The sequence below is a fragment of the Schistocerca cancellata genome, chromosome 2, assembly GCF_023864275.1.
Source record: "Schistocerca cancellata isolate TAMUIC-IGC-003103 chromosome 2, iqSchCanc2.1, whole genome shotgun sequence".
NCBI classification, from domain to species: domain Eukaryota; kingdom Metazoa; phylum Arthropoda; class Insecta; order Orthoptera; family Acrididae; genus Schistocerca; species Schistocerca cancellata.
In genome coordinates, this window is record NC_064627.1 from 1,124,538,583 (window position 1) to 1,124,551,617 (window position 13,035).

At 37.7% G+C, this 13,035-nt stretch overlaps 1 protein-coding gene across 6 annotated transcripts in view; it reads left to right on the forward strand.

The window, feature by feature from the left end:
- Nucleotides 1-13,035, forward strand: part of LOC126163164 (ankyrin repeat and fibronectin type-III domain-containing protein 1) — a 793,804-nt gene that overhangs the window by 698,569 nt on the left and 82,200 nt on the right. For all 6 annotated transcript variants that reach the window (XM_049920104.1, XM_049920105.1, XM_049920107.1 and 3 more), the window contains one exon: nt 1,238-1,426. In XM_049920104.1, coding sequence (XP_049776061.1) covers nt 1,238-1,426 — 189 coding nt within the window. The remainder of the gene's footprint in view (nt 1-1,237; nt 1,427-13,035) is intronic.

A 13,035-nucleotide genomic window follows, 5' to 3' on the forward strand; every position in this document is an offset into this window, starting at 1 on the left:
TGAGAGTCAGGAATACTGTTCCAAGCATTAAAAATCAATATATCTTCCTTTTCTAGGCCTTTCAAAATAGACAACTTGTGTTGTAAACTAAGTTCACATGTGTTTTTCTCCAGTGTTTCTATGTCAGCATAAAGATATTAAAATTTTCAGGTCCATAATTTTTTTATCCAGCAGTTTTGGAAACCTGTTGAGAAAAGCTTCCCTCAGTTTTAAAAGTGTTGTTTTGAAACAACAATGTCAATATCAGAATTATTTTATTGGTGTTGTTTCAACAGACTTAGAATGTTAATCAAAGTTTCTCTGTCAAAATCTAGAGCAAAAAGACATAATTTGTTTTTGAACATTGAAAACATTGTATTCTTTCCCCTGTAGATTACAATTAAGCTGGTTAAAATGAAACATAGTATCTACCAATAAATAAAATTACTTGACACACGAATTGTTTGTTGGCCTTGGATAGTGAACACCCTTCTCAAGGAGAAACACTTTAATTTCTGTTAATAAGGAAATGCATGTTTCAAAACATTCGTGAAGAAAGAAACATATGGAAAACAGTGATAAGAAGAAGATACAGGATGACAAAACACATGTTAAGACATCAAGGAATAACCTCTATGTTACTTTAGGGAACTGTAAGGGGTAAAGACAGAAACTGGAATACACCCAACAAATAACTGAGAACATAGGTCGCATGTGCTGTCCTTAGATAACAGATTGGCTCAGGAGAGGAATTTATGGTAGGCCAGATCAAACCGGTCTGAAGACTGTTGAAAAAAAGGGTAGACAGAGTTGACTTAAGTATTTGTCAGCATTTTTATTTGATATTTATGATCTGCTTCTAGGGAATCAGAGATTTGCTGTGAATCTGTGTATTTCTTTGTCCTTTTGTGGTGAGCTTGTGTTATTTTGCTTTTGTAATTAATGCACTGACATTTTTGTTTTTAATTTTCCTCTGTTAACTGGAAATCTGTGTTGCAGTATGCTCATTATGTTGTCTAGGGAATACAGTGAGTTAATGGATGAGTGATTCCAACTTCTTTTCCGTGATAATTTAGCCACCCACATTAACAAAATGAAACTTGTAATGGAACTATATTGAAAAGTATGGGACTGCAGTTTTTGGGTTTGGCAGTACAAAATTTTAATCAGTGATTCACATAACTGTTGTGTTTGATCATTGTCTTTGATATTTAATAAATTACTTTAACTTACCAAGTGATACTATCACTGTCAACAGTGCAGTGGAGCTGCTCAGAAGACTTTAGCCCGCTGGCGGGTGAAAGAGAGATTCTTGATATGAAGCAATTGGAATGTCATATTGGTGACCTTACGCAGGGATGCCGATATTACTTTAGAGTTGCCTGTGGGAACCTTAAAGGCTATGGTAACTTCAGGCTGTCAACACCAGCGTCTGTGGTACCATCAAGTAAGTACAGTGTTAGTTAAGAGTTTAAATTTCCTGTTAAAGTGAGGAAATTGTTGCTGAGTTGAAGAAAATATTCAAAAAATCAATTAGCATGTCTATGAACTTGTTACAAGTTGTCCTTTGCAGCCTGGTTTCAAAGACAGACACAATATTACACAGGAAGGTGAGTTAGTTAATTTTGTATTCATCCACAGATTATTTTACAATGACATTAGAAATGTCAGCTTAATACAACAATAACACATAGCTAAAAGGTAATGAATGTACAAATGTATGATTATTTACAAGTCTGGTTTGTTTCAAAATTAATATTAACACTATTTATTCTATCTCATGATGGGTCAGTACACACACTGGACTCACTGCACACACATCCTTGTACCTCACATCAGACGCTGATGCCCCCAACTAGTGGCAGCTTGTGCAGAATTTTACCAATGTGCTGCAATGTGTTGGCCTACAGCCTTTTGTGAATTACAAGCTGATCAGTGGACAGTATTTTTAGTGTAATAATTACCAACAGTTTTCTTAATGAGTGTGTGTTGGGTTGTTAGATTGCCATAGATGGTAGTGATGGCTAGTTTTAACAACTGATTGGCCAGTTGTTTGTTTTGTTGTTAAGTCTGTTTTTTCAGTTGAATGAAACAACACAATAAAACTAGTCTCTGTGGCCACATTAGCTACATGAATGTTTTCATTCACTTTCAATGTTTGAGTGGTTTCGCTTATCTATAGCCTACACACTGACATAAGTCTCTGGTGAGTTTTCTCTCAGTCTCTGGGTGTGAGTGGTTTCATTTACATACCTTTTGACCCCTTTCCAGAACTGACACTAGAATTGCCAACTTTTTTGGAGGCAAACAAAGCCACTTATTTCAAGGAGGGCAAACAAAAAGTATATTTCTAAAATTGAAGTATTTTCAAATTTTATGTATTTATTTGCTTAAGTACAAATTTTTCATACTTCTGGGTTTAAACATGTATTTTTGGTTGGTTTTAAAAGCTCAATAACTGGAGCTGCATTATAAATTTATGTTTAAATAAAGAAACACTTACATTTTTATTTAAATTTGTTGAAGCTCTGTCTCTCACTTCCTGCTCCCATCACTGATCATTCTCTTTCAGTCAATTGTGAGGTGACACCAACAGAAAACATATAAGATACAATTTTTTAGCGTTTGGCGACTTAGTCACTTGCTTTTGAAGCATATATTATCACTTGTCAGAAGTATTTTTTCATGATAAATACTTGTCATAATTTGTTAATTTTCTTTGAATTTCTCTAATTAATACAGTTTCAGAATATGAAACTCCTATTTATAAATATGGACAAAAACTGTACTAAAAGCTACTTCAAATAATTTAGCTAAAAGCTACTTCAAATAATTTAGTTTAAACAGAATCTACAGCTGTGATAAACTTCATGGAAAAAATAAAGTTTCCTGTATTGGCAGCTATTTATTTTCATTTTATTTTTATTTTACATAATATGTCATTTCATCTGTTAGTAATTTTCAAGTAAAATGTTTAACCCATTAACTGCATCTGTTTTTGGTGATAGTCATTTTTATGCGCAGTCCATGGTTGGTACAGTTTGAAAGCTATAGTCATGATATTCAGTACAATATAATCAGTAGCACATAACTACACCATTTAGTATTGTCTGGTAGCGTTAAACAATTTAGTAACCCAAAACATATGTAGTTAATGGTTTAAACATATTGTTTGAAAATAGCTCCACAGCCAAAACAACATAGGATGCAAAATAAAAACAAAATGGAAATAAATAACAGCAGATGTAGAAGATTTATTTGTCTCTAGAAACTATTTATTAACATTCAATAAAAAGCGATTACTGGATCAATAATAAAAGTGATAACCTGTAACAACAAAGTGCAGTCAACAATAATGATGTAACAATGCCAAAAGACTCAAAAGTGTCTGCTTGGAACAGAATGTGCCAGGGATTAGGCAGCTCCAATTGTCAGTCCCAGCAGTCCAGAGGGATGTGAAAGTAGTTAGAGAGTGTTTACAGATTGGTATTTCAATTTCACAGTTAAGCTTGTACGTGAATGTGAACAGTACTTCTTCATGCCACTGTAAAGATAAACCTGCTGCTTTTCACAGGTTGCAGTATGTAAACAGGTTTTTGTGAATGGGTGTGATTTGTATGTATGCAGCTGGTAACGTAATTCTCAGCGTAATATACATTGCCTGACAAAAAAGTGAAGCACCCGGAAAGGAAAGAGGAAACAAAATGAAACATCATGGGTTGAGAGGGTATCTGTCTGTTATGATAATGAGTCAAATTTACAAAGAACTTGGCAGTATGACTCACTTATCAGTATGGCATGGCACCTCCTCCAGCCTGGATGCATGCACTAACTCATTGGGTAGGGTGTCATAGACATATCGTATTCTGAGGCAACCTGGCCCACAACTCTTGTTACAGGTCCTTGATATCCTGAATACTGGCACTAGGATGGAGTTGATGCACAAGCTGGTCCCACATGTGTTCTATTGGGGACAAATCTGGGGATTTTGCTGGCCTTGAGAGTACCTCAACATCAACCAAACAGTTCATAGAGACATGTGACACATGCGGATGAATATTGTTCTGATGAAAATGGTAATGTGATACTGTCGCATGAGAGGTAACAGGTGAGGATGCAGAATGTCCATGACAGACCATAGCGCCGTTGAGAGTTCACTCGGTCACTAAGAGCTGTGATCTGATGTCATACCTGGCACCCCATACCATAACACTAGGAGTAACAGTGCTGTATATCCCCAAAACACGGGAAGACTGGAACCTCTTCCCAGGTAGTGCAGAGCTGTGATTCATTGCTGAACACAAACCAGTACCATTCATCAGCTGTCCTCTGTTCCCAGTCATGGCACTGATCGAAAAGCAGCCGTTTTTGTTGTAGTGTTAATGGCAGCCTACGCATGAGATGGTAATTCCCTAGTCTGGCTGCTACTAGTCTATGAGTAATGGTGTGAAATAACATAGATTGTTGCAAGAAATCCATTATTTGTTGCTGGACGGCAGGCATAGATGTGAAGGCATTACGATTTGCTTGGTGCACAATACATCGATCCTCCCGCCTGCCCCCACATTCACATTAAGTTCAAGATCAGGCGATTGCCACATTCAAACACATATCCCACACATCTGGGTAATGTATGATTTGACCAGCCAGGCAAATAAAGACCCACAGTGAGGCCCCTTTCAAACTCTTTCAGGAGCTGATAATACTGTCTAACATGGGTGTGCATCATCTCCGTGTCTGTCACAGTGGTCACTCATAAATACGAACAATAGTAATGCACTCAGATGGCCATTCTACCTCTCACAGAGAACTTCTGTTCTAATCATTTACCTGCCACCAGTGGTGTGTATATGTATTAAGTTACATTTACATCTGACTACATCTTCTGGGTGCTTCACTGTTTTTTTTTCTCTTTTTTTAGTAGTATATTTACCTTCCACACAAATAAATGGCTGAATCAAATGATTTTTAAGTAATGGTCATCATCACATCTTTTCAGTAAAATAAAATGCATACAGTCTCTAAAATTTTTCAATGGTCCTCTCTTCTTAACTATCCCTAAGGCAACTTCTGTGTTCAGCTTTATATCACCAATGATATATCAATGAATAACATTTTTATTGCATATGGAACAGCTTCGTGCACAGCAATACATAATAAGGAAGAATCAGTCTATTAAGTATGTAATTAAATCAGCATGTATAATGCTTATTGTATCCACTTTTGTAGCAGAATTGTGAGGGTGGTTGGCTGCCATTTGGGCTCCTAGGTTAGATTCCCAACACTGCCAGGGATTTTACCTTGTTGGGAGGACTGGTATGGGGTACACACAGCCTTATAAGGCCAACTGAGCAGCTTCTGAACCATTTAGCAACAGTTCCAAGGTAATGGAGCCCGACAACGATCAGAGAATGGTGTGCTGATCACATGCCCCTCCATAACGCATCTGATGATGCCATTGGCAGAGGATGACTTGGTGGTCAGTCAGGCCCGACTAGCCTGCCAGAGTCAGAACATGGCATACCCCTGAAATGTCTCCATATATTACTCGGGTAGGGGTACTTTCATGGGGGTACGTATACCCTGTTTGTATACCATTGCTTTGGTTTAACCAATGAAAGTACTGCAGACTGGTTTCATTCAGAAGAATGGATTGATTGCTCAGTCAACTAGAACATTAATGATAGGTCTCTGGTGAAAGAATAAATACATGCTTCAACCAACAGACTATAGATGCTTTTACGTGGGAAAAAAATGAATAATTCAATCAACATGCGAAACGGCAGTGGTCTGTGTTGACTGTTTTCATTTGGTTTCACTCAAAAGAATGAATTAATAGTTCCATCAATATGGAAAACTACAACTGACTGAATCAATTGTCTTCATTTGGTTGCTCCTACAGACTGGTTTCACTCAAAACTAAAAATGGCTCTGAGCACTATGCGACTTAACTTCTGAGGTCATCAGTCACCTAGAACGTAGAACTAATTAAACCTAACTAACCTAAGGACATCACACACATCCATGCCTGAGGCAGGATTTGAACCTGCGACTGTAGCGGTCGCTCAGCTCCAGACTGTAGCGCCTAGAACCGCACGGCCACTCCGGCCGGCTCACTCAAAACAATGACTGAATTATTCAGCTGCTATGTCAAACTACAATTGAATGATTTTTTTAATATTTTCATCAGGTGAGAACTAACAGCCATTAAGTACATTATAAAATGTATTTTAACCATTAGCTGTTTTGTTTAACATATATATCATCTACTGGTTTTGGTTGTAGACCATTGTCACTTTATTTAAGGTAAAATATATCTCTCTGTTCTACCTTGTATCCAGTGGTGGTGGTCTATGATTGAAACTGGTGGATGATATATAGGTTAAATAAAACAGCTGGTGTTTGAAATGCATTACCTAAAACAATCAGATGAGTTGATTGTTTTAAAAAAAACTGACTGAATCAGTTGTTTTCAATCGTAATTATTCTTATGGCCCCTTTCTGTGGTTTAAACACTGCAGCCATATACCTTAACCAAGGATTAAGTGTTCTTGGAAATACTGTATAATATGAGACATTTGGTGAAGTACACTGATGGCAGGAATATAAAGGCATAAATGTTGATGACATTCTCTTGCTAATAGATGTGTGTCTACATAAATGCTGATGGAATTCTCTTGGTAGTATATGTGTGTCCTCATTTCACTTTAACTGAAAATTACTATTGATCCCTAAAAATGTAGTATTTCCTACACAGTCCACAGAATTACTGTAAGTGTTTAATATTCCAGTATTATTTTCCTTCTACAAACTGAAGTTCACATGGTTTGTTTTCTTTATCTTCAGCATTCGTTTTATTGCTTATTGGCTGACTGAAGTGGCCCCTAAATGTTATGTTTGTAGAAATCATAAGCAACCACTTCCATAAGCAAGTTTTGGTGGGACTGTTTTGGAGTTGTCCCTGTGATATTTTAGGACCAACTTCAACCAGTTTGGTTGGTGTGGATTGGAAAGACACAAGCAGACATATTTAAAGACCTGTGTAGGTGAAGGATTAGGTGGGTGAGGGCAATGGATTGTTCAGTTTGGAACTGGTATAGGGACTGATGGAAAGAAGGGTTGCAGCCAGAGATGGGAACTTTAGATGTGAGGCCTTTGGGGGTAATGCCAAATTCCAGACAAGCCTGAGAAAATAAAATTTGCGAGCGTAATCTGGCTAGGGTGAAGGCATGTTTGTGGAGGGAATGTAAATAAAACTTAATGGGGTCGTTGTGGGGGTGTTGTGAGGGTGACATGGTATTAGAAGGTGGAAAGTTTAACATGAGGTTGAAATGAAAATGAAAGATAGAAATATATGGGGAGAGATAAAGGTGAACTAGAAAGCAACTGGAGATCTGGTATGAAAAAAGGCGAAAAAGTGTTGGTTAAGTTGATCCTGTGGTGAACTTGGGTTGGTAGACAGCGATGTGCATAAAGGCTAGGTGGTTGTGTTGCCGCTAAATCACGTTAAAGGACGGGGAAATTCGGGAAAATTTCGAACAAAATTTCGAAAAAACGTATTAAAAGGAGTGGTGTTGTGGTGAAAGATTACGAAAATGGGGCTAACAATTGTCTGACGAAGAAATAATGACATTAAAACCTGTGGGGAGCGGCTAAAATGATCAGTGATGTGCGAAAAACGGAAGTGGAAATAAAGTGAAAGTTATTAGAACTAGCCGAAATGGTTGTTTAATACGTGAAGGCAGCTGTTATTGAACTAGAAACGGTGGATTTTATAGCAACGGTAGTGTTGAAAGTGGAAAATAAAATTTTTTTGGTTATGGTTTGGAAGTGGGTTACGTATTATTGAGTATATATAGGGGGGATAAAATTGTATAGTAGATTACAGTAAAAGGGGAAGGTGAATACAAAGTGGCTACTGGTAAAAACAGAAAGAGAAAATAAAGAGAAAATAAGACGACAGGAAAGATTTCGAAATGCAACAGCGACAATAACAAACGTAATTGTTGGGTTCAAATTAATGATATGGTTATAATAGAAGGAAACATTCCATGTAGGAAAAATATATCTAAAAACAAAGATGATGTGACTTACCAAATGAAAGTGCTGGCAGGTCGACAGACACACAAACGAACACAAACATACACACAAAATTCAAGCTTTTGCAACAAACTGTTGCCTCATCAGGAAAGAGGGAAGGAGAGGGAAAGACGAAAGGATGTGGGTTTTAAGGGAGAGGGTAAGGAGTCATTCCAGTCCCGGGAGTGGAAAGACTTACCTTAGGGGGAAAAAAGGACGGGTATACACTCGCACACACAGACATATCCATCCACACACATACAGACACAAGCACACATATTTAAAGACATATTTAAAGTATTTAATATATTTAATATATTTATTATATATTATATATTATTTAATATATTTATAATATATTATATATTTAATATTTAATAAAATATGTAAAGACAAAATATTTAAAGACATATTTAAATATGTCTGCTTGTGTCTGTATATGTGTGGATGGATATGTGTGTGTGTGCGAGTGTATACCCGTACTTTTTTTCCCCTAAGGTAAGTCTTTCCGCTCCCGGGACTGGAATGACTCCTTACCCTCTCCCTTAAAACCCACATCCTTTCGTCTTTCCCTCTCCTTCCCTCTTTCCTGATGAGGCAACAGTTTGTTGCGAAAGCTTGAATTTTGTGTGTATGTTTGTGTTCGTTTGTGTGTCTGTCGACCTGCCAGCACTTTCATTTGGTAAGTCACATCATCTTTGTTTTCTGCCCAAACTCTTTGCCTTTACAAATTTCTGCTTGTGTCTGTGTATGTGCGGATGGATATGTGTGTGTGTGTGAGTGTATACCTGTCCTTTTTCCCCCTAAGGTAAGTCTTTCCGCTCCTGGGATTGGAATGACTCCTTACCCTCTCCCTTAAAACCCACATCCTTTCGTCTTTCCCTCTCCTTCCCTCTTTCCTGATGAAGCAACTGTTGGTTGCGAAAGCTTGAATTTTGTGTGTATGTTTGTGTGTCTTATCGACCTGCCAGCGCTTTCGTTTGGTAAGTCACATCATCTTTCTTTTTAGATATATATAAAGATGATGTGACTTACCAAACGAAAGTGCTGGCAGGTTGATAGATACACAAACATACATACAAAATTCAAGCTTTCGCAACCAACGGTTGCTTCATCAGGAAAGAGGGAAGGAGAGGGAAAGACAAAAGGATATGGGTTTTAAGGGAGAGGGTAAGGAGTCATTCCAATCCCGGGAGCGGAAAGACTTACCTTAGGGGGAAAAAAGGACAGGTATACACTCACACACACATATCCATCTGCACATACACAGTCACAAGCAGACATTTGTAAACACATAGAGTTTGGGCAGAGATGTCAGTCGAGGCGGAAGTACAGAGGCAAAGATGTTGAAAGACAGGTGAGGTATGGGCGGCGGCAACTTGATATTAGCGGAGGTTGAGGCCTGGTGGATAACGAGAGGAGAGGATATATTGAAGGGCAAGTTCCCATCTCCGGAGTTCTGACAGGTTGGTGTTAGTGGGAAGTATCCAGATAACCTGGCCGTGCACCAAGGCATGTTTAGCCACAGGGTCATCCTCATTACCAACAAACACTGTCTGCCTGTGTCCATTCATGTGAATGGACAGTTTGTTGCTGGTCATTCCCACATAGAAGGCTTCACAGTGTAGGCAGGTCAGTTGGTAAATCACGTGGGTGCTTTCACACGTGGCTCTGCCTTTGATCGTGTACACCTTCCGGGTTACAGGAGTGGAGTAGGTGGTGGTGGGAGGGTGCATGGGACAGGTTTTACACTGGGGGCAGTTACAAGGGTAGGAGCCAGAGGGTAGGTAAAGTGGTTTGAGAATTTCATAGGGATGAACTAAGAGGTTACGAAGGTTAGGTGGAAGGTGGAAAGACACTCTTGGTGGAGTGGGGAGGATTTAATGAAGGATGGATCTCATTAAAAAAAAAAAAAGAATATATATATATATATATATATATATATATATATATATATATATATATATATATATATATATATATATATATATATATATATATATATTTAAAAATTCCCACGTGGAATGTTTCCCTCTATTATATTCATATATATATATATATATATATATATATGGTTATAATAGAAGGAAACATTCCACGAAGGAAAAATATACCTAAAAACAAAGACGATGTGACTTACCAAATGAAAGTGCTGGCAGGTCGACAGACACACAAACGAACACAAACATATTTTTGTGTGTATGTTTGTGTTCGTTTGTGTGTCTGTCGACCTGCCAGCACTTTCATTTGGTAAGTCACATCGTCTTTGTTTTTAGGTATATATATATGCACCATATAGGTATATATATATATATATACCTAAAAACAAAGATGATGTGACTTACCAAATGAAAGTGCTGGCAGGTTGACAGACACACAAACGAACACAAACATACACACAAAATTCTAGCTTTCGCAACCAACGGTTGCCTCGTCAGACAAGAGGGAAGGAGAGGGAAAAACGAAAGGATTTGGGTTTTAAGGGAGAGGGTAAAGAGTCATTCCAATCCCGAAGCATATATAGGCGGGATAAAATTGTATAGTAGATTACAGTAAAAGGGGAAGGTGAATACAAAGTGAGACTACTGGTAAAAACAGAAGGAGAAAATAAAGAGAAAATAAGACGACAGGAAAGATTTCGAAATGCAACAGCGACAATAACAAACGTAATTGTTGGGTTCAAATTAATGATATGGTTATAATAGAAGGAAACATTCCACGTAGGAAAAATATACCTAAAAACAAAGATGATGTGACTTACCAAATGAAAGTGCTGGCAGGTCGACAGACACACAAACATACACACAAAATTCTAGCTTTCGCAACCAACGGTTGCCTCGTCAGGAAAGAGGGAAGGAGAGGGAAAAACGAAAGGATTTGGGTTTTAAGGGAGAGGGTAAGGAGTCATTCCAATCCCGTAGCATACATAGGCGGGATAAAATTGTATAGTAGATTACGGTAAAAGGGGTAGGTGAATACAAAGTGAGAGACTACTGGTAAAAACTCTTTGTCTTTAAATATGTCTGCTTGTGTCTGTATATGTGTGGATGGATATGTGTGTGTGTGCGAGTGTATACCCGTCCTTTTTTCCCCATAAGGTAAGTCTTTCCGCTCCCGGTACTGGAATGACTCCTTACTCTCTCCCTTAAAACCCACATCGTTTCGTCTTTCCCTCTCCTTCCCTCTTTCCTGATGAGGCAACAGTTTGTTGCGAAAGCTTGAATTTTGTTTGTATGTTTGTGTTCGTTTGTGTGTCTGTCGACCTGCCAGCACTTTCATTTGGTAAGTCACATCATCTTTGTTTTTAGGTATATTTTTCCTTCATGGAATGTTTCCTTCTATTATAACTATATATATATATATATGAATATAATAGAGGGAAACATTCCACTTGGGAAAAATATATTTAAAAAGAAAGATGATGAGACTTACCAAACAAAAGCGCTGGCAGGTCGATAGACACACAAACAAACACACAAAAATCTAGCTTTCGCAACCAACGGTTGCCTCGTCAGGAAAGAGGGAAGGAGAAGGGAAGACAAAAGGATATGGGTTTTAAGGGAGAGGGTAAGGAGTCTTTCCGCTCCCGGGATTGGAATGACTCCTTACCCTCTCCCTTAAAACCCATATCCTTTTGTCTTCCCTTCTCCTTCCCTCTTTCCTGACGAGGCAACCGTTGGTTGCGAAAGCTAGATTTTTGTGTGTATGTTTGTGTTTGTTTGTGTGTCTATTGACCTGCCAGCGCTTTTGTTTGGTAAGTCTCATCATCTTTCTTTATATATATATATATATATATATATATATATATATATATATATATATATATATATATATATATATATATATATATATATATAAAAAGAAAGATGATGAGACTTACCAAACAAACACAAACATACACACAAAATCTAGCTTTCGCAACCAACGGTTGCCTCGTCAGGAAAGAGGGAAGGAGAAGGAAAGACAAAAGGATATGGGTTTTAAGGGAGAGGGTAAGGAGTCATTCCAATCCCGGGAGCGGAAAGACTTACCTTAGGGGGAAAAAAGGACAGGTATACACTCGCACACACACACATATCCATGTGGATGGATATGTGTGTGTGTGCGAGTGTATACCTGTCCTTTTTTCCCCCTAAGGTAAGTCTTTCCGCTCCCGGGATTGGAATGACTCCTTACCCTCTCCCTTAAAACCCATATCCTTTTGTCTTTCCTTCTCCTTCCCTCTTTCCTGACGAGGCAACCGTTGGTTGCGAAAGCTAGATTTTGTGTGTATGTTTGTGTTTGTTTGTGTGTCTATCGACCTGCCAGCGCTTTTGTTTGGTAAGTCTCATCATCTTTCTTTTTAAATATATTTTTCCCACGTGGAATGTTTCCCTCTATTATATATATATATATATATATATATATATATATATATATATATATATATATTCCCATGCTCCAGATTGCTCCAGATACCAAGTTAAGTCTTTGTATGATGAAATGTTTGATTAAATTCTGTGTACAATGATAGAAGACAGGCACTTTAATATTTGTTGTATTGTTGAGATTTCTGCAACACATATGATTTAAGTATGTAATATCAAGAACAAAGCTGTACACATCAGGTAACCTAGTGTGCAGTGTCTTCTGTATTCACTAACAACCATAAATGTTTGAGAAGGGACATCCAAAAATTTCGAAAAACTGAAGCATGGTCTGAAGTATTTGTGCCATTATTATGTGATTAGACTTGTGCCATTATTATGTGATTAGATGAAACATGGATCAAACTACGCTCAAGAGATGAAATTGCAGATAAAAAAGTAGAACAATGCTTTGGCAAAAGTAAATGTACTCTAAAAAGATAAAAAATCTTTATGCCACTGGGAAAAGAGTAGAGATTTTTTATTCCACACTCTCTGGGTATAACTATGATTGGCTGTTTGGAAAGGATTGGAATAGTGACTCAGATTACTATGAAACATTTTTGTATCA